The sequence below is a fragment of the Carcharhinus amblyrhynchos genome, chromosome 6, assembly GCF_965287045.1.
Source record: "Carcharhinus amblyrhynchos chromosome 6, sCarAmb.v2.hapA, whole genome shotgun sequence".
Classification (NCBI taxonomy): domain Eukaryota; kingdom Metazoa; phylum Chordata; class Chondrichthyes; order Carcharhiniformes; family Carcharhinidae; genus Carcharhinus; species Carcharhinus amblyrhynchos.
The window spans coordinates 116,185,210-116,208,125 of record NC_137329.1 but is presented as its reverse complement, the minus strand read 5'-3'; the positions used below and the strand labels follow the sequence as shown (position 1 = coordinate 116,208,125).

At 43.2% G+C, this 22,916-nt stretch overlaps 1 protein-coding gene across 7 annotated transcripts in view; it reads right to left on the bottom strand.

Moving 5' to 3' along the window:
- Window positions 1-426: 426 nt before the first annotated feature.
- Window positions 427-22,916, bottom strand: part of LOC145344245 (monocarboxylate transporter 2-like) — a 208,563-nt gene continuing 186,073 nt past the window's right edge. For all 7 annotated transcript variants that reach the window (XM_080191268.1, XM_080191273.1, XM_080191267.1 and 4 more), the window contains one exon: window positions 427-14,169. In XM_080191268.1, coding sequence (XP_080047394.1) covers window positions 13,904-14,169 — 266 coding nt within the window. In that variant the 3' untranslated portion in view covers window positions 427-13,903. The remainder of the gene's footprint in view (window positions 14,170-22,916) is intronic.

The following is a 22,916-nucleotide window of genomic DNA, read 5'->3' as shown; positions in this document are numbered from 1 at the left end:
GGGTAAATACTTTGGGTTCAGGGGGATCAGGTCTGGATTGCCCTTTAGTGTCAGGGGAATTACATGGGGCTACAAGGATAGAGAATGGGTGGGATTGGTGTTGGTGCAGACCTGATGGGCCAAATGACCTCCTGGTGCACTGCAGGGATTCTATGATCGAAGGAGTTTGGAAAGAAACCAGAGCACTCGGAGGAAACCCATATAGACACGGGGAGGACATGCAGACTCCGTATAGTCAATGAGCCAAGCCGGAAATCAAAACCAGGTCCCTGGCGCCGTGAGGCAGCAGTGCTAATCACTGTGCCACCGTGCTGTCCTTGTTGAGACACTGTGAAGCACTTTTATACGTCCTTTGGTTAGGGAAGGAACTATGTGAATACCAGGCCTCCCACTTATGATTGGAAACAAATTCACAGCACAAGATAATCAGAAAATCAAAATATTTATTAAAATATTGGATTTTGCAAATAACAAGAATATTCTTACATGTTGTTCTAGACACCCCTGAGCTAAAATGATTCATAACTGAAAGACAATGGATGATATTGTTTTAATATAGAAAACCAAATTATGTTTCACACAATGCACAAAAACTAAATATAATGATAAAAGCTTACAGTAATATAAATGATACATAAAACATTGAAAATCATAAAGCAATACAGATCAGTACATTTTGTGAGTGTATAGTTGCCTACTTATTAAAATACATTATGAGTTTTTCTCAAGTTCTGGTGTATAATTTGTACATAAGAATATTGCTAAATGCAAAACAGTTGAGAGGCAACACAATTTTTTTTTACAAAACGGTATAACACCAAGTGGGGAATCAAACTAGGAAACAGAGCGATTGAGCCAGATATGGCTTCGTGACTGGGTTTTGTACATTTGCAGACAAAAGTCATTTTAAAGTCAAATCAACAAGCACAAAATGGTCTGCCCGGCCTTGTAATATATCTATTTTATCTGGGAACCGAGCACAGACCGATTGCTTTGAGCCAGAGGCGCTGCATTAATAATACAACAAACAACAAAAAAAAAATACAGAATAGTTTCACAAATAAAATGCATATTATGGCTTTTTAAAATTTCCTTCCTTGCCAGCCATTTCTGCCCATTTACCGCTACGCAAACCAGGGCCATAGGTTTCTCCTGAATTGCCGCTCCCAGACTCGCAACATGAACACGTTGATAGAATCATAGAATCCCTACAGTACAGAAGGAGGCCATTCAGCCCATTGAGTCTGCATGGACCACAATTCCACCCAGGCTCTATTCCCATAACCCTTATTTACCCTGCTAATCCCCCTGACACGAAGGAGCAATTTAGCATGGCCAATTAACCTAACCCGTACATCTTTGGACTGTGGGAGGAAACCTGAGAACTTAGAGGAAACTCACGCGGACACGGGGGGCACATGCAAACTCCACATAGACAGTGACCCGAGGTTGGAATTGAACCTGGGTTCCTGGCACTGTGAGGCAGCATTGCCAACCATTGTGCCACCATGCCATGCAGAGCACTCACTGGGCTTTGCCTTCCCACAAAGATGGCCCACAGATGATTAGCTTTGTTTTTTTGTGATTGTCACAAGTAGACTTACATTAACGCTGCAGTGAAGTTACTGTGAAAATGGGCCCTGAATCGAGGTTGTCCATGTCAAGTGCCAGTTCTAGAGGCAAGAAAGCTCTCTAATATTCCATTTACAGACTGCAAGACGTGGCAAGGAACATTTTTATTATCACACCTTTTTATTATACAGCATACATATATAAATACATGTAAAGGTAATGTGCTTTATTTCAGCATCATCTATGAATGATTTCATTGAGATATGTTCACTATCTACTGAAACTAAGTGCACAAAAGATATGTTTGAACAATAATTTTACTGCACATCTACCATTACCTCTTTTTACATTGGAGACTAGGAAATAGGAGCAGGTATAGGCCATTCAGCCCCTTGAGCCTGCACTGGTGTTCAACCAGATCATGGCTGATCTATCACCATTTTCCTGCAAATATCTCTTGATATTTTTAATATCTAGAACTATCCTGAATGCCTAGAAATCTTCTTAACCTATTTATATGTACATCTTGGGGCTAATTTAACATGGTCATATTCCTAGAGGGGGAACCGTAGAACTACAAGGTTACAACATGGAAACAAGACATCTACTACGTGGCTACCATTTATGCATCCTCTTATCATACTCTATCAACCTCATTTCCTAAAGCCAATCTGATCTGGAATGGTTGCCATAGTTTCTGTCTTGACTGCTAACGTTGGACGTGAATTCCACAGCCTTACACCTCACTTTGGTGAAGTGATTTCCACTGTCCTTAATGCTAAACCATTTCCATTTAATTTTGTGCTCGTGGCCCCTCGTTCTTGCTCTCTCAATAAATGCCCAATGGGAATCCATTTTGAAAATGCGATGCACACCATTCTCTGTCTGAAAATTTACATCAGTTTCCAATCCCTGCTGCTGGTGACTGGAAGTCAGGAAATTATCCCTCCAATATCAAAAAAGTTACCAGGATTTTCTTTAGATATTGTCATTGCAGCTTAGGTAATAGTCTCATGGTGCAGTGGGTTAGCATCCCTGCCTCTGAGCCAGAAGCTCCGGGTTCGAGTCCCACCCCAGGACTTCACAGAATCCATAGAATCCCAACAGTGCAGAAAGACACCATTCGGCCCATCGAGCCTGCACTGACAGCAATCCCACCTAGATCCTATTCCTGTGACCCCATGCATTTACCCTACTAATCCCTCTGACATTAATGGTCAAATTAGCACGGTCAATCCACCTAACCTGCACATCTTTGAACTGAGGGAGAACCCAAAGGAGACCCACGCAGCCATGGGGAGAATGTATAAAACTCCACACTGACAGTGACTCGAGGCCAGAATTGAACCAGGGTCCCTGGCACTGTGAGGCAACAGTGCTAACCACTGTTCCACTGTGATGAGCAAGGAAGATGCGTTCGTAATGCGGTCTGACAGGGTTGAGTGTCAACCTGCAAATTCTTCCAAACACACCAATGGCTGGCAGTAAGAGTGGGAGAGACTCCTGGTCTGCCATGCTTGATACGGAGTGGCGTCCCTCAAGATATAAGTCCCTGGTGGCAGACTAGGGAATAACTATCCATGGATACAGGCAATAGTCTGCCTTGGTGCACCGCTAGATGTAGGAACAGAATTGAATTTGGATCTTTGTAACACACATGAGTGTCCAATTACTAAAGGTTCCTTTCAGAACTAGTTTACCTATTCTAGATTAATAAATAAAACAAATAAGGGTCCACAACTAGCCTTCTTAAAGACATGTCACAATATTCCTAGTCCCAGCATATAGATTGGCATCAGATGGGAAGCTGGGTTTCAGACTACATGATTGGTGCCAATCTGCTCTCTGATCTGGCTTGCTCTGAGGTCACGGACAGGTTTTGCAGTTTCTTTCTCCTGCTCCTACAAGCAATCCACCTCGGGATAGAACTTCCATGGGGGTTCTCCGAATTTCTTCCACCCAGTTTTGCAGGAGGGTGGCCCAGATCCCAGCTTGGGTTTCTACCAAGCTTCTGAACACATAGCGGGCAATGGGGCAACACACATGAAAATGACCATCAGTTGTGTTCATTTGGCTCAAAAAGATCTCAGTTGATCAGATCCTTCCTTTTTTTTTGAAGACTCTACACTATATAAAAACATGCAAGATTGGTCCCACAGAAATGGCTTTTGTTATGTAAAGACCGACTATTAATTGAGTGCAGTTCTAACCAGAGATACATGGATGTCAATTCAGACCTGTTTTGCCACATTTAGCATCAAAACGCTTTGTCACAACCCTTTCACAGTGCTGCACCACCAAATTATTGCATTTAGAATAAAAAGAAATGGAAGAATTTTTAATATTAACTATATCTTTATAAATTACAAATAGCTATGTTTATAAAAATACTAGCAACAGGAAAAGTCTCTGGATCTATTGACACATTTTGCGACACATACCTTCCCAGTACAGCCAAGTGTTCAGCGCTGCTGCCTCACAGCGCCAGGGACCTGGGTTCGATTCCTGGCTTGGGTCACTACCTGTGCAGAGTCTGCAGTTTCTCCCTGTGTCTGTGTGGGTTTCCTCCGGGTGCTCCAGTTTCCTCGCACAGTTCAAAAGACATGCTGGTTAAGTGCATTGGCCATGCTAAATTCTCCCTCAGTGTACCCGAACAGTTGTCAGAGTGTGGCGACTAGGGGATTTTCACAGTAACTTCATTGCGGTGTTAATGTAAGCCTACTCGTGACACTGATAAATAAACTTTAAAGAAATGAAAGCTTTGTATTCTTATATTTATTGTTACCACAACAAAAAAAGGTAAAAGATATTTGCGTTCTTACCTAATGGATTGAGAAATGTGCCCATGCAAAACAGCAATTACAATATCAGGACTCAATTTGTTACAAGAATGATTGAAATTTGTTTAGAAAACTTAAACTGAACATTAATATCAATACTTTTTAATAAATAACAATCACCCTACTGATACTGGGTATACCTTTCCTTCCTTGAAAAGTGCACAAATCTTCTGTACCTTACACCCAACTCCATCTTTGATAAATGTTTATACTGGTTTTTAATACACAGAATGAAAGAAATATACAGATTAAGATTTACTTTATTCTTTTGTGTTGCCCATCCCTAACTGCCCCTTGAACTGGGTGGAATGCTAGGTCACTTCAGAGGGCAGTTGAGAGTCAACCACATTGCTATGTCTCCAGAGTCACATGTAGGCCAGACAAGGTAACAATGGCAGATTTCCTTCCCTAAAGGACATTAGCGAACCAGATGGGTTTTTTTTATGACAATCAACAATGGTTTCATGATCATCAGTAGAGTTTTACTACCAGGTTTCCTTTTAATCAAATTCAAATTTCACCATTTCCTGTGGCAGGATTTGAACCCGGGTCCCCAGAGCAATGCCCTGAGCCTCTGGATTACACGTCCACTGACGATACTACGATGGTGCTACCTCCTCAAAGTTAATGGAGTAATGTCAATCCTTGTTCATTTGATCATTACCCGAGAGACAATAATACTGGGAACTGATTGGTTTCCCCTACTTTGGGTCCAATGCCAACAATTTCAAGTGTAGCAAAAGCAGCAAATCTGATTTTCTTATTATGTGTTACTCTGACAACCCTGAAAATAAACCCCAACCTAACAATAGCCTAGCACCTCCATTTCCTGTGTGTTTTATCCCGACTGGATTTACAGTGCAGATTAACAACAAGAATTTACACTCCATTATCCCAAAGGGATTCCCAGCTTCTTTTCTTACGGGGATTCCTATAGCTTGGCCTGGTAATCAATTTAAGTCCAATTATTATGTCAACTGACCTGTGGACTGAGACTGACTCCAAACAGAGTTGAGCACTTGAGTTACGAGCAAGTAAAAAGGAAAATTGTCCTTGTCAGCTATGGCCAAAAGAACTCATTAATGTTAGGTTATTCTCGTGACAATTGTTGATGTTTCCTTTCCCAAAAGGTGTTTAATCTTAAGAGTGCAACAGTGAAATCATAAATTCATACACTAAACTTACAGATGTCCTTACACTGAACAAGGAATTATAAACACTTTGAAAGAGTTACCCTGGGGAGTCACATTCAGAGACATTAGTCGGAAGAACTTGACATACTTGGTTGCGGGAATGGAAACTAGCTTTCTAAAAACACACAAGTGGGCTGACATTAACACTGCAATGAAGTAGCTGTGAAAACCCCCAGTCGCCATTCTCCGGCACCTATTCGGGTACACTGTGGGAGAATTTAGCATGGCCGATGCACCTAACCAACACATCTTCCGAATTGTGGGAGGAAACCAGGGTACCCGGAGGAAACCCACGCAGCCACGGAGGGAACATGCAGGTTCCGCACAGACAGTGACCCAAGCCGGGAGTCGAACCCAAGTCCCTGACACTGTGAGGCAGCTGTGCTAACCACTGCGCCACCTTCCTTACACTAAACAAGAAATTATAAACACTTCGAAAGACATTCAAAGAGATTAGTAGGAAGAATTTGACAGAATAGGTTGCAAGAATGGAAACTAGCTTCATAAGAAAACACGCTCCATTTTGAAATTGTACAGATAATTGTATAGTTTGAACACACAGCCAGGTATGTTTGCAATGTCTTTGGAAGGAAGCGTTACATACACTACAATCATTTCTCCAAACTGCTACAGTGATATTTACAAAGGTTGCTTTTTAGCAGCTTGTCATTTTTTACAAAAGAATCCAAAATGTCAGCGTCTTCATTAAAAAAAAGCAGCTCATTTTGATAAATGGATGGATGGTTATTGAATAAATTGGACCTACCCTTCAACAGTGCAGCATGGCAGCTTTCAGTGGGGTTTCGGGTACTATGATCCACCTCGCATGCCTAGCCCTGGTTAAGATTCCATTTCCAAAGAGGTGCCAATGTTGGAGCAGGAATAATCAACGAAGAATTGTTCATGAGAAGTGGGAGTTGTCAGCTGGCCTGGATTTATTGCTTATTCCTAAATACCCTGAGAAGTTGGTGATAGACCTTCAATTTCTTGATATGGTGTGAGGACGTTAAAAAAAAATCACCTTTCTTTTAGTTATTTGGACAGCCTGAAGCTCTCCTTTGAGATCAATGCCCCCCTGAAATGACTGTTAAAAGATTGGAAGACAAATCACTTTGAATTACCTTCAGAATTACACAGAAATCATAATAATGAAACAAGCCAACCCAGTTCATAGTGGTGTTTCTCCTGCACATGAACAGTAGTCCTAATCTCATGTGCCTACCCTGTCTCCAGATCCCTTAATTCACTTTTCCTTCAACCATGGAACAAATTATTCTGACATTTTCTCTGCTTCAGTCAGTGACTCCAATAGTATGTTCACAGCCTCTGGGCAAAAAGAGGTTTCTCCTGCTCTAAGTCCCAAATCTATTCTCTTTAATCACATATCCCTATCCCCTCATTCAGGATGCCTTCCACTTTCACTTAGGGGAAGCAGTTCACCTCGACTTAGAATAATGAGTTGACCCAGTAGCAGTTGGGGATTCGTTGCAGGAAGACTAACAGAGGAGAACTTTCCACACAAGAGCACCAGCAGATCATTTTTCTGAGCCTCATCCTAAGCAATATTTGATCTTGCGGAGGTTTGTATTGGAACTTTCAGCCGTGGTGGAGGTGGAGTGGAGGAGGGGGTGGTGGGATAGAGTGTAGTGGATCCACTATCTGTTCTCCCCATTGGAGTTGAATGTTGCATAGTTGAGTGGGGATCAACTGTCTTCAGGCTGTAACGTGAAAGCAAGAGGTCTCATCGAGCCTCCTCTTAAACCCCCATGTTAGTATACATTGCTGCCATCCTGTTTCTCTAACAACAAATCAATCCCCGAGGAATACCTCATTGCTAAGGAAGTGATGGGTGAGATTCTCTGGCCTCCCAGCACGTGTTTGCTGTGGGTGGGAGATGGCGTATTGTTTGCTAGCGGCGGGATTCTCTGGTCCTCCCGCTGTCAGTGGGAATTCCCGCTGATGTCACCTACACCAGCGGGAAACTTGCCGGAGAAGATGTGCTGCCGGTGAGACCGGAGAATCCCGCTGGCATAAACGGCCGGAGAATTCTGACTGATATACTTCTCACCAACAGGTATTTGAAAGCCATTGTTTTCATTGCTTTAAGGATCTGCTCCAGTATAGAATCTCAGAAGGAGGCCATGTGGCATCTGCACTGACCACAATCCCACCCAGGCCCTATCCCTGTAACCCCACATATTTACCTTGCTAATCCGCCTGACACTAAGGAGCAATTGAGCATGGCCAATCACCTAAGCTGAACATCTTTAGACTGTAGGAGGAAACCAGAGAACTCAGAGGAAACCCACGCAGACATGGGGAGAACGTGCAAACAGACTGTGACCTGAGGCCAGAATTGAACCCAGGTCCCTGGCGACGTGAGACAGCAGTGCTAACCATTGTGCCAAGTGCCACCCTTTTCTTTGCTCTCTTTCCAAGGTGGGCATCATTATTGTTAGAATTGTAGGTGCCTACCTTCATGCTAATGTCCCTGGCGATGGGACCTTGAGTTCTCTCACTGTTGGCCCGTACTGGCAACTGGAAGGCACAATGTGGGAGCAGGCCTTGATTAGCTATTATGGTGGACAATGTCATCATGGAGTTAAGCTTAATTTGATTTTAAGATGGCTTTTTTTCTCTTTTTCGGAAATCTGTTGTATGGGGAAAATGTTCATTTTACCAGCTCTGATTTTATGTGGGGCTCTCTGATCTGCTTTTGCCTTTCTATGTGAGTAAAGTGACAGAAGACCTTTCCAAATCCAATATTGAATTAGATAATCACAACATACTGTTCATCACGCAGTTGACAATAAATTGCACATTCACACCCTCTATCTGAAATCATTCCCTATTTATGCCCTTGTGCCCGTTTGTGGCAAATGAGCAGCAAATGAACATATTGCACATTTCAACTATTAAAATCAGACAGAATGACCAGAATTTTACTGTCCCACCCATCACGGGAATCTGAGCAGGCGAGAGTTGGAGCATGGAAAGGTCCGTTGATCTCGGACAGGATTTTACTGTTTCAGGATGAGAAAGGCCATACGATCCCATCCAATAATTCATGTTAATACTAAAGGAGTATTTGTATTTTAAGTTGAGCTTTTGTAAACTAATTATTAATTAATTATTTATTAATCACTAGTAAGGCTTACATTAACACCGCAATGAAAGTACTGTGAAATTCCCCTAGTCGCTACACTCTGGCACCTGTTCGGGTCAATGCACCAATGCACATCTTTCAGAACGTGGGAGGAAATTGGACACCTGGAAGAAACCCATGCAGACACGGGGAGAATGCGCAAACTCCACACATGCAGTGATCCAAGCTGGGAAGTGAACCTGGGTCCCTGGCACTGTGAAGTAGCAGTGCTAACCACCGCACCACTGTGCCACCCCTAACCACTGTGCTACCAACAGCTACTGAACATATTACCAAAGCAACATAGCTATTCTCCATTATCTCCATGCAAACTTGAAGGCTTGTGACCTATTTCTCAACTCTTTGATGCCAATGTACCTGCCTTTCCTCAAGTTCCATTGTTGAATGATGTCCCAACCATTCTAGCCAACCAATCACATTCATCCCTGTTTAAAGTAACTCAATATTTGTCTCATATTTATTGATAAAGGTGTTGGGGGGGATTACTCCTGTGAATCAGCCACACTTAATTCATTCCAAAAATGGAGTAAAGCCATAGTTAGTGTTGCCCCAAAGTCAAATGAATCTAACTATTCAAGCAGAAACAGAATTTAATACCATCAGGGAGTAGCCTATTTGTTCATAGGTCTAGGGATGGGCTTACAACGGGCATATTGGTCCACCAGTATTCAACATTTTTCATACATTCAGCTCTGTTACTCTTGAACTGTGTTTTCTGGGTTCAAAAGATTGCCACATAACACATCTGTTGTCTTGGAGATCTTTTGACATAGAAACATGGAAACTAGAAGCAGAGGGAGGCTATTTGCCCCTTTGAGCCTGCTCCACCATTCATTTTGATCATGGCTGTTCATCAGATTCAATATCCTGATCACCCCAAAATGCTGGAAAATCTCAGCAGGTCTGGCAGCATCTGTAAGGAGAGAAAAGAGCTGACGTTTTGAGTCCAGACGACCCTTTGTCAAAGCTTCAGCATTTTCTCTTTTGGTTTCAGATTCCCGCATCCGCAGTAATTTGCTTTTATCCTGATCCCCCCTTTCCCCCCATATCCTTTGACCCCTTTAGCCCCCAAGAGCTATATCTAATTTCTTCTTAAAATCACAGGTTTTGGTCTCAACTACATTCTGTGATAGTGAATTCCACACATTTATCACTCTCTGGGTGAAGACATTTCTCCTCACCTCAGTTCTAAAAGGTTTCCCCTCTCATCCTCAAACTATGACCCCTAGTTCTGGACTCCCCCACCATTGGGAACATTCTTTCTGAATCTACCCTGTCTAACCCTGTTAGAATTTTATCAATTTCTATGAGATCCCCTCTCACTCTTCTAAACTCCAGTGAATATAATCCTAAAATGTATGCCCGCTACTTGTCTTTCAGTTCTGCAATCAGGAGTGTCTCTGTGTAATGACACACTAATGCAATTTAATGCACCCCGTTCCTACAAAACTCAAGTGTTTCAGCCTTTTGTTGACTGCACATTATTGCAAGATTTAACACACAGGGAAATCCTGTATGAAGAGCGATGGACCTAAGAACAAGTATCTTGAAAGAAAGGATTAATTTCGTATGCCACAAATGGCTGTTTTCACACAACAAAGAAGTCTCTGACATTGAAAACCCAGAGAACTAGTGCTCAACACCAGTTGCTTCTTTCAAGGCACATGCACTAAGGAACTGGTCCATTGATATTGGTCAATAGTTTTCATTCCTCAGTCTTCAATGTGTTTTTATTATGCGTTAGGGAAAAATTTACCAGAGATTGTGGGGAATTAAAACGGTTTCTCTATTTGTGGGAGAGCGAAGCTAAAAATAAGTCACACTCACCTGCCAACAGGAAGTGGACCTTCTCCTCGGAGGCTCGCGTTGGCTCCCACTCATTTAGGCATGCCCATTGCTTTCAGTTACTGAAAAATAGAGGGCATCCTGGACTCTGATGAGCAGTTGCACATGTAGGAATGTTTCTTTGGGCAAAAGGTTGACTAATTGTTAGACTTCCCTCCATGAAGGATCTCTTTCTCTTTAACCAAATGATAATGATCAATTGCCCAAGTGGGACAGGAAGAGTCACAGTTAGCCACAATATATCAGTGATGGTTGCAGTATCATTGACTAGGTGATGAAGAGGTTATCATTGTTTCTCTAATTTCACTGTATCTCCAATTATTAAAGTTGCGCTTGTATTTATTTAATTTACTTATTCATCACAAGTTGGCTTACATTAACACTGCAGTGAAGTTACTGTGAAAATCCCCTGGTCGCCACACTCCAGCGCCTGTTCGGGTACACTGAGGAAGAATTTAGCATGGCCAACGCACCTAACCACATGTTTTTCAGACTGTGGGAGGAAACCGGAGCACCTGGAGGAAATCCACGCAGACACGGGAAGAACGTGCAGACTCCACACAGACAGTGTCCCAAACTAGGAATCGAACCCGGGTCTCTGGAACTGTGAGGCAGCAGTGCTAACCATTGTGCCACTGTGTTGCCCATTGAATAGCGTAGTATTTGAATAGAGTGGAAAAATAAATCCATGATAAACCTTTGGGGGGTGGGGGAGGCAGCTGGAACCCAATGGAAAACTGATAGGATCCAGGTTTTACAGCAAGGGAAACCCAAAATACTGCGAATGCTGGAATCTGAAACAAAAAACCAAAAATGCTGGAAAATCCCAGCAGGTCTGACAACATCTTTGGAGAGAGAATAGAGCCAACGTTTCGAGTTTGGATGGCCCTTCACAGTGCGTTTTATAGTTCGTTGACTTTGGAATTCAATGGGGAGTGATAGTGCTATGAAATTGCAGCCAATCCCTTGGGTTTCCTGCCCAGTAATTTAGCTTTAAATTGCCTCCTATAGTGTGTTGTGATATTGCGGTAGCACAGAATGCCTGCATTTAGGCGGAGTGCCAAATACTAGAAGGTACTTTTCCTGGTCACAAGTTGTACTGTTGCTCAGAGGCAATGCTGACCTTACAAAGGACCTGAAAATCACCCCATCTCATGGGTCAGTGCTTAAGGTATAAGGACTGAAGTAAGTATGAGCAAAAGAGAAAAGGCTGGAAAATCTCAGCAGGTCCGGCAGCATCTGTAAGGAGGGAAAAGAGCTGACGTTTCAAGTCCAGGTGACCCTTTGTTAAAGCTAAAAGGCGTAGAAAGTGGGAGATATTTATACTGCAGGGCAAGGGAATGAAAGATGATTCATAGCCATAGAAACAAGGAGAAAAGACTGCTAATAGCTGTCCATTGAAAGTAAGCATGAGTCCGTAGGGTGTGACAATGCCCAGTTATCTGCAAGTTTTCAGTCCCAATTGCCTTGCTGTAAGGAGAGGCTGAGAAAGGTAGACACCTCCCCGTGTGAAAACCAACCGAGAGTTGCATAAACTTACTCTTTTGCAATTATTCATGATAATTATTCATGATAATAAGGAGTTGAGTTTATTCGACACTGAGGTTTTACACTTAATTGGTTGACTTGCTTAGAGAGAGAGCGTGGACTTCGTTCTATGATAGATTTCTGTTAGAAAAGTAAAAACTATTGCATCATAAAACTCTGTCCTGTGTCTTAAAAATATCACAATCGGACCATTTAAATACAAACTTAAAAACCCTAGTTAAAATCAGAACTCATGGCACCGGCCTGGTTTAATAGAATTATCGTACAAATGTCTTTAAGAAAACAAGGCTTTTCTTGTGGGGCATATACGCAGAAGGTAGTGAGAGGCTTTGGTGGAAGGTAATGGAATATTTTAGCTCAGATACCCCAGAGTCTTCAATTAGTACCTCCTGACCAGAAATGTTGTTGGTAATTGGGAGTTCAAAGCTTCTTTCTACTCTGCCCCAGTAAAAATGAACCCAGCACCACGGGGAAAAGTGTGCCAGTGCCATTTGTCCATCTGACATCAGCCAGCTTGTAGTGCCAACTTAAAATGCCAACAACTGGCATTTGCATAGCCCCTTTTAAAGTGGAACAACATCTGCTTCACAGGGGCAATCATCAAACTAGGTCTGATGGTGTTAGTTGGTAAGGCAGCGCACTGTTGTGGACTGACTGTCACTAAAAATTGGCCGAACCTCATTTCATTCTGGAGTGTTAGACTCCAGAGTATTTCAACATTGATTTCATTTTTTCAGATGAATACCCGAGCTTAGATCTCCTGATTGGCATTATTTTAAAATTAAAGAGGTTACCGCCAGTGTTAAAAAGACATTGATTAGAAAATCTAGGCTTAAGGGCCCCTGTCCCTCAAGCTCTCTGTGATATCTAGTTAAAATCTTTTTTTTGTTTTGAGTGGCAGAGCTTAATTTAGTTCATTTACCAGACTTTAATCTATTTAATCGCAAAACAAAAGAATGGTAAAGGCAAGGGCCTTTTCACTCTTCATTAGGTTCCTTGAAAGTCAAACTTAATGAAAGATTGGCTTCAAGTCTTTAGAGACTTTATTAGGAAGGGTTATCTCCTCGTGAGGAAGAACAGGCGCTTATCTTCAATTATTCTTGGTCTAGTGCCCTCTTCTGAATGAAGTATTTATTACGGATTCTTTAAAGCATTGAGCTGCTATTGTAGTGCCTTTAATGTTTTGATCTAGGTGGTTCTTAGTGCAGATATCTTCAACTGCTGATTATATTTCTTTTTTTTAAGAAAACTTGTGCATTATAACATCAAATTGAGGTCAATGGGAGGGGGGAGTGGCTTCATTTATCTTGCAGGCACGCTATTAAAATTGTTTAGCGCACCAATTACGATGTGGATTTGAAATATCTGCAGAATACCAGGTTACAGAGGTGGGGGCAGAAAAAGTTGAAGGAGTATTGCCTTCATTTTAATCCTCGCGAATTCATCCGCACCTTGCTAAATTATAGTATATTTGATTCAGAGGGTAAAAAAGAGAGTCTGTGACGTCCCCCCATCCCCGAAGAACTTTAAGCTGGGGGAAGATGCGATACTGAAAGGGTCGCCCCTTTAGGACGTAAAAGGGGGTAATGTATGACACTGTGTTCTGCCGCTGCAAATACTGATTTATCCCTGGATATTTGTCTTGAGGTTTGACATATCTATCTTCTGGAGTGAAATGAGAATCCTGACATTCTATTCCAAGTGCATACTAGGAACAAAACCAGGTCAGCGCCCGGCGTTTAAATATCAGTTTCCTTCTCCGAAGAAATTCCCAAAAGCATCTGAGGATTAACTTCAATATCATCAGTGCCGTTATCACAAACGTCGTTCAGTTCTGCATCGTTCGGTGGCACCTTCATGTTCTCTTCTTCCAGCTTCTTCTCCTTCGCCAGGAGTCGGTAGTTGATGGCATTTGCGATGAACAGATAGATACTGGCTAATATCACGATGCTTCCGCACACTATGTACATGTACCTGTAATCCTGAGTTACGTCCACCAGCAACCCTGAAAGACAATAATGACGTCCTGTGTATTTAATAAATGAATTGTCGCTGTAGCAAAGCATCCAAAACGAACAGATAAAAAGGGGCTTCAGCAAGGAAACTGATTAGAAAACTGGTTTACAAAGCCAGGCCCGGATTTTGCGATTGGCGCTTAACATTTCACATTGGCGCTAACTCACTGGTCTGTTGACTTAATCATAGAATCCCTACAGTGCAGGAGAAGGTATTCTGGCCCAGTGAGTCTACACTGACTCTCCGACAGAGTATCTTACGCAGGCCAGGTTAGGAGAGGGATTGGGCATTGGAAGTCGGGCAAAGAGTGAGTTGGGCACCAGAAGCTGGGCTAGGAGTTGGACGTTGCTGCCACAATTTTACCACCTCGCCCACCCCAGAATCAGAGCAGGCAAGAGTATGACAACGGAAATTTCCGTTGACTTTGGGTGGGAATTTCTGGTCTCGCTCGAGCAAGGCCGTAAAGCCCGCCCTGTGACTCAGGAGATGAGTCACACGTGAGAGCAAGGTGTTTAACTTTATTTATTAGTGTCACAAGTAGGCTTACTTACAATTAACACTGCAATGCAGTTCATGTGAAAATCCCCTAGTCGCCACACTCCGGCACCTGTTCGGGTACACTGAGGGAGAATTTAACACGGCCAATCCACCGAACCAGTACGTCTTTCGGACTGTGGGGGAGAACCAGAGCATGTGGAGGAAACCCATGCAGACATGGGGAGAATGTGTAAACACCACACAGACAGTGACCCACGCCGGGAATCGAACCCAGGTCCCTGGAGTGTGAGGTAGCAGCGCTAACCACTGTGCCACCCAAGATGAGGAGTTGAGTGAGAAATCAGATTTCACAGAGGGGACGCTCATCAATGGCTTTTTTTAATTCATTTGAGGGGCATGGGTGTCACTGGCTGGCCAGCATTTATTGCCCATCCCTAGCTGCTCTTGAACTGAGTGGCTTGCTAGGCCATTTCAGTGAGCAGTTGAGAGTCAACCACATTGCTGTGGCTCTGGACTCACATGAAGGTCAGACCAGGTGAAGACACCACATTTCCTTTCCAAAAGGATATTAGTGGACTAGATGGGTTTTCCTGACAATCGACAATGGTTTCATGGTCACCAGTAGATTCTTAATTCCAGATTTTTTTTTAATCGAACTCTAATTCCACCATCTGCTGTGGCAGGATTCGAACCCAAGTCCTAAGAACATTAGCTGAGTTTCTGGTTTAATAGTCCAGCTATAACACCACTAGGCCATCGCCTCCCCTCCTTTGATAATGGATCGGGGGGGGGGAGGGGTCGCTATTAGATGGATTGGACTGGAGGGGTTGGATTATAGGGGCTTTTATTGGTAAATCTGGGCTAGAGCGAGATTGGGGGGAGGACTGGTTGACAAGCAAGCCAGCAAGGGCCTTTACACGTTGCATCCAACTGTTCTCACCTCAAAGCCTTGCGGGCTTTGAGAACCTAAATTGAAAAGTCAGTGAGATATACATAAGAAATACCTGAACATCTCCTGAGTGGTAATTGGTGGTCTTTTATTATCGCAGCTGAAAATAGGTTTATTGCAAAATATAATAATCTTTAATCACTGTGTTTAGTCCAATGCATGTCAGGAGCCTGATTGTGTATTGAAAACGGCCTTTAAAAACTTGAGAGAAACGCTTAATGGCCTCTTTGCTCTATGGTAATCAGTTTGTAATGTGTGGAAAGCTTTTTAATATTTAAAATGTGCTTTTTCAAATCCCTGCACTTAAAAAAAGCTCAAATTCAATAGTCTCCTCATTGGCCATCAACTGAGTGCAATTATGCAAAAATAAAGAAGAAATAACAGTACAGCACAGGAACAGGCCATTCAGCCCTCCAAGCCTGTGCCAATCATGATGCCCTAACTAAACTAAAAAGAACCTCCATCTGTATAAAGAACAAAGCATCCCTACAGTGCAGAAACATGCAATTCAGCCCATCTAATCTGCGTCAGCTCCCTGGCAGAGCATCTCATCCAGGTCCACTCTCACCTTATCCCCGAAAACTCCACATATTTACCCTGCTAATCTTCCGAACATCTTTGGACACTAAGCGGCAATTTATCATGGCCAATCCACCTAATTTGCACATCTTTAGACACTAAGAGGCAATCTAGCGTAGGCAATCCACCTACCCTGGACATCATTGGACTGTGGGAGGAAACCCACGCAGGCAGAATGTGAAAACTCCTCGCAGGCAGTCACCCGAGACTGGAATCAAACCAGGGTCTCTGGCATTGTGAGGCAGCAGTGCTGACCACTGTGCCACCCTTAAACCTCATCAGGGTGATTATTTCAGTTGGGGGGGGGGGGGTGGGAGAGGTGAGGAATAGAGGGGGACTTGCTTTCTGTGCAATATTTTTTAAAACTGGCACAAAAGATTGCAGATGCTCAGTTTAACCTAGACACAAAGGGGAAATGATGGTGTACTGGTATTGTCACTAGACGAGTAATCTAGAGACCCAGGACAATGGGTCTCGGGGGACCCCGGTTCGAATCCCACCATGGCAGATGGTGAATTTTGAATTCAATGAAGCTCTGGAACTAAAAGTCTAATGATGACCATGAAACCAATGTTGTAAAAAAAACCCCATCTGGTTCACTAATTATCTTTCGGGAAAGAAATCTGCTGTCATTGTCTGGCCTAGGCTCCAGGTCCAACAATGGCAATCAGGATGAGTAATAAATGCTGGTCAAGCAATGCACACATTTGGTGAATTAAAATATATTAAAAATAAGGTGCCTAAAATTCCTTGATTTTTTTGCAAGTAACTCTTTGACAGACCTCTCTCTTCAGTGAATATAAAAAGTAGTAAGAGTGTAACAGTTTTATAAGCCATTGGTGAGGCTGGGGGGGTTGTGTAAAGTTTTGGTCACCCTGTTACAGGAAAGACATTGATACACTGGAAAGAGTGCAAAGAAGATTTACGAGGATGTTGCCAGGACTAGTGGGTCTGAGTTATAGGGAGGGGTTGGCCAGGCTAGGACTTTGCTCCTTGCAATGTGGGAGAATGAGGGGTAAACTTATTGAGGGGTATAAAATCATGAGGGGCGTAGATAGGATGAACGCACATAATATTTTTTGCAGGGAAAGGAATTGAAAACTAGAGGGCATAGGTTTAAGGACGGTAAGGGGGAAAGATTTGAAATTGACCTGAGAGGCAACTGTTTCACACAGAGGGTGGCCTTTTGTTTTTTATTCATTCATGGAACATAGGCGGCACTGGATGGCCAGTATTTATTGCCCATCCTTAGTTGCCCTTAGAGGGCAGTTGAGAGTCAACTGCATTGCTGTGGCTCTGGAGTCACATGTAGGCCAGACCAAGGAATGGACGGTAGGTTTCTTTCCCTAAAGGACATGAGTGAACCAGACATGTTTTTCTGACGATCAACAATGGTTTCATGGTCAGTGGTAGATTCTTAATTCCAGATTTTCTTTACTGAATTCCAATTCCACCATCTGCCATGGTGGGATTCGAATCCCGGTCCCCAGAACATTAGCTGAGTTTCTGGATTAATAATCTAGTGGTAAGACCACTAGGCTTTTGCCTCCCCTATAGTATAATCAATGAGCTGCCAGAGAATGTGGTTGAGGCAATTACACCAGCAATACTTAAAAAGTATTTGGATAAGTACATGGATGGGAAAAGATCAGAGAGATATGGGCCAAATACAGGCAATTGGGACTAGCTGGGAGGACACCATGGTTGGCATGGACTGGTGGGCTGAAGGGCCTGTTTCCATGCTGTGTTGCTCTGACTCTGTATCATTGAGAGGATCTACATGCCATCATTACATTTTGATTGGAAATTCATGGAGTACGATCATTAGTTGTTCATTTATTGGAATACGCCATTGACTCAAACTGGAGAAAAGTGGAAATATTAGTGAGAGGAAATCATAATTTAGCAACATAAACTGTTGCCAAGCATAGTGCTTTTCCAAAACTGTCACTTTGTATTAGCTTTGTTCAGGGGATTCTGGGTTCAAGCTCATTCCAGAATCTTAGCACAAAGTCTAACCTGTGACGTCAGTCTAATATGAAGGGAGTGTGGGATCTTAGCATCCCAACAGTGCAGAAGGAGAACATTCAACCCATCCACTCTGCACTGAGACCAAAAGAGCATCTTAACCAGTGATTTAACATGGCCAATCTACCTAACCCTTCTTTTTAGTCATTCGTGATACATGGGTGTCGCTGACTGGCCAGCACTCATTGCCCATCCTTAGATGCCCCAGGGCAGCTGAGAGTTATAGAATCATAGAATCATAAAATCCTACAGTGCAGAAGGAGGCCATTCAGCCTATCGAGTCTGTACCGACCACAATTCAACCCAGGCCCTACCCCCATATCCCTACGTATTTTACCCGCTAATCCCTCTAACCTACGCATCTCAGGACACTAAGGGGCAATTTTTTTAGCATGGCCAATCAACCTAACCTGCACATCTTTGGACTACAGTCAACCACATTGCTATGGCTCTGAAGTTGCATTTTAAGTTTAAGTTTATTTATTAGTGTCACAAGTAGGCTTACATTAACACTGCAATGAGGTTATGGTGAAAATACCCCAGTTGCCACACTCTGGGGTCTGTTTGCGTACATTGAGGGAAAATTTAGCATGGCCAATACATCTAACCAACACATCTTTTGGACTGTGGGAGGAAACTGGAGCACCTGAAGGAAACCCAAGGAGACACAGGGAGAACATGCAAAATCCGCACAGACTGTGACCCAAGCCAGAAGTCGAACTCGGGTCCCTTGTCCCTTGAGGCAGCAGTGCTAGTCACTGTGCCACCATGCCGTCCATGTAGGCTAGACCAAATAAGGACGGCAGATTTCCTTCCCTAATGGACATTAGTGAACCAAATGAGTTTTTCTGATAATCGAGAATGGATTCATGGTCATCAGTAGATTCTTAATTCCAGATACTTTTTACTGAATTCAAATTTCACCATTTGTTGTGGCAGGTTTCAAACCTGGGTCCCCAGAACATTAGCTGAGTTTCTGGATTAATAGTTTAATGATAATACCTTTGGACCATTGCCAGCCCTCTCATTGGCACAATTTTGGAATGCAGGAAGAAGCTGGAGAAAACCCATGCAGACACAGGGAGAATGTGTATAGTCCACACAGACAAGCTGGGAATTGAACCCAGGCCCCTGGTGCTGTGTGACTGCAGAGTTAACCACTGTGCCAGTGTTCCACCCAGGAGACACCATCTTTAAAAGCAAAATTAAACTGAGTCCTCTTCTATCTGTTCAGGTGGAGACCAAAGACTCAATCCCCCAACTGACACTCGTAAAACTGATGAACTGGACCTGTGCTCTTTACGGATGGAAGCTTGCTGTGTGTAAATTGTCAGCTACATTTGGCAACAAAACAAGAGTTCCTACCATTTAAAGATGTGAAGAATTTTGGCCTGTTGGGGCACGTAAGGGAACGTGTAAATGCGAGTCTTTCAATACACTTTACAGAATCCCTACAGTTCACAAGAGGCCATTTGACCCATCAAGCCTCAGCTCACTGTTGGTTGGAGTTTGCACATTCTCCCCATGTCTGCATGGGCTTCCTCTGGGTGCTCTGGTTTCCTCCCACACTCCAAAGATGTGCAGGTTAGGTGGATTGACTTTGTCAAATTGTCCCTTAGTGCCAGGCAGATAAGCAGGGTAAATACATGGTGTTACAGGGATAGGGCCTGGGTGGAATTGTTGTCAGCACAGGCTCGATGGGCTGAATGGCCTCCTTTGGCACTGTAGGGATTCTAAGTCTGCCCCGACTCTCTGGCAGAGTGTCTTAACCAGGTCCTTTCCCCTGCCCTATCCCACTACCCCACACATTTCCCATGACCAATCCACCTAACCTGCACACCTTTTGGACAGTGGGAGGAAAATGGAGCTCCTGGAGAAAACCGACACAGACATGGGGAGAACGTGCAAATTCCACATAAACAGTGACCCAAGGCCAGAATCGAACCTGGGTCCCTGGTGCTGTGAGGCAGCAGTGCTAGCCACTGTGCCACCGTGCAGTACTGATGAGGTTTCACTTTTCAGATGAGACAGTCGAAGCTTGTGTGGAGATTGAAGATGTTCCAGCACCATTTTAAAGAGGAGTAGAGGCGATATTTATGCTTCATCAACATTGTTTACTCTTGTACGTGAAAATAACCTGCTGTGTTTGTCTAAATTTTAACAGGATCCACATTGCAAAGCACTTCATTGGTTGCAAAGAACCTTGGTTCATTCCATGGTGAAAGGTATCATATAAATTATTTTTTTCTGTGACATTACACTAATGAGTGCATAAACTCCTTCATATGTCGTTCCCAATCCAAAAGAATGATTGAAAAAACGAACAGTGCAACTCACTTAATAAATACAAAGACTCACACTGGTCTATTGACTTCTTAAAAACTAAGGGTGGGATTTTCCAACCACGCTCGCCCCAAAGCCGGAAAATCCCACCTGAGGTTGATGGATCTTTGCATGATCCGTATCCTGCCCGCTATGATTCCTAGGGCAGGTGGAGCAGGAAGATTCTGCACCAAATTTCAAGCGTAAAAATAAAGAAAATGATCATTGTCTCATCAAATATATTGTGCACAGTAAGAAGTTTCACAACATCAGCTTATAATCCAGAAGGTTTATTTGGAGTCACGAGCTTTCAGAGCACATTTCCTTCATTCACCTGATGAAGGAACAGCTCTCCGAAAGGTCATGTTTCCAAATAAACCTGTTGGACTTTAATCTGGTGTTTTAACACTTCTCACTGTGCACACTCCAGTCCAATGCCAGCATGTCCACCTCATGAATGTGTTGCGAACACTCCAGCTAGATGCTCCTATTCACAGGGTGCGTGGTTCTATTTTCCAGCTAACTCCCTATGCTGGGTTAGACCCTTAGATTCACATTGATCTCGTCCATATTCCTGGAATGTTTCACTGCGAACCAATATCTCTCATCATCTCAAAGCTGCCAATCAACCCCAAAAGCTGCCGTCTGACACACTCTTTGAAACAGTAATAGCTGGCTTAGAGCTCCACATCAGAGCAGTGGAAAGCAGACACTGCAGTTTTGTAATGCTGCAGGAAAGCATCTCAACACAACTTTCCCTCATTATTTCCAAATAACCCCCCCGCCCCCCCCAACTGCATACTCCACTAAATAAAGCGTCACTTGTTCGGAGATTTCCTCTCTGTGCTTCATGCAGTGAAACTGCAAAATCGCTGGAATTTTACCATCCTGCCCCCACCACGGAATCAGAGCAGGCAAGAGGCAGACAATGGAAATGTCCGTCGACCTAGGGCGGGATTTTCCAGTCTCGGTTCAAGTGGGGCCATAAAATCCCAGCCAATGTCTTTCCTTAGTAGCAGAGAAATTGGGAACATTTGGGAAGGAGAGAAGGAAGGAAGAAGCAATGAAACCTTGCTTCATTGCCAGGATATTTTGGGGCGGCACCGCCAGGGACCCGGGTTCGATTCCGACCTCAGGTCGCTGTCTGTGTGGAGTTTGCACGTTCTCCCTGTGTTGGCATGGGTTTCCTTCAGATGCTCTAGTTTCCTCCCACACTCCAAAGATGTGCCGGTTAGGTGGATTTCCATGCTTCATTCTCCCTCACTGTCCCAAAATATGTAGGTTAGATGGATTAGCCATGGAAAATGTGTGGGGATACAGAATAGCGGGGGGATACGGCCTGGGTAAGATACTCTGTCAGAGAGTTGGTGCAGACTCAATGGGCTGAATGGCCACTCCTGACTATGATTGAGTCCCTGATCTCGAAGCACTTGTCATAAAGATGTGCTTCAAGCTAAATAATGATTTTTAGTCCAGCAACTGGAAACCTGAATTGAAATATAAAAAAAACAAAACTTTTTGATAAAACACAAAGACTCGAGTGGCTTGAACTCACTTTCCAAGATGGCTAACCCCAATTTGCATGACTGTACATTCCACATTCCAATTCATTGAGGTAGAGCCAGTTGGTTTGCAAAAGCCATCAAGGGCATTGACTCCAGGGGAGTGTGAGGGACTCAGATCTACTGCCTTATTAGCAAAGCATCTGTGGCAATCACATGGGGCATTCAGCTATTGGAGATGGGCTATGAAGGCTATTCACTTGGACAATGGGACCTGGCTAGGTTTAGCTTCTTGACAAGAGATAATCAAGTCACTTTTGAAATGCACGGGCAAAATGTCCTACTTTTTCAAGTTCCCTTGGTGGTTGGAGAAGCTCATATGACAAGCCAACCCTTTGTATGTTTTAAGCATGTGTTTTTTCAGCAGAACTGAGGACAAGAAGCCGAGGGAGAAGACCAAAGAGGGAATCCTCCAACCCAGCTGTAAGTTTCAGACTCCCTGGGCTGACAGTGATCACCCAAGAGTACGTTTCAAGCTGAGACTTCTTAAAAAAAATCCAAACTAGCACAACCATCTTCTGAAAAACAGCCACTCAATTGTCTAAATCTTCAAATCGAATGTAATAAGACAAACGAGTTCAGTCAGAAGCCAGCTGAATCTCCAAAGTACATTTTTACTTTGATTTAAGGACTCTAATTTGTCCAATCTATTCTTCCCCACCCTGTCATCTGTACTTGTATATGTGCGAATGTTGATGCACTTTTTAATATTTTGCTTAGACCGGTTTAAGGAAAGTAAAGTTAACCTCTTTCTTTGTTAAACTCAACAAAACCTGTCCTATTGGGGCTTTTATGGAG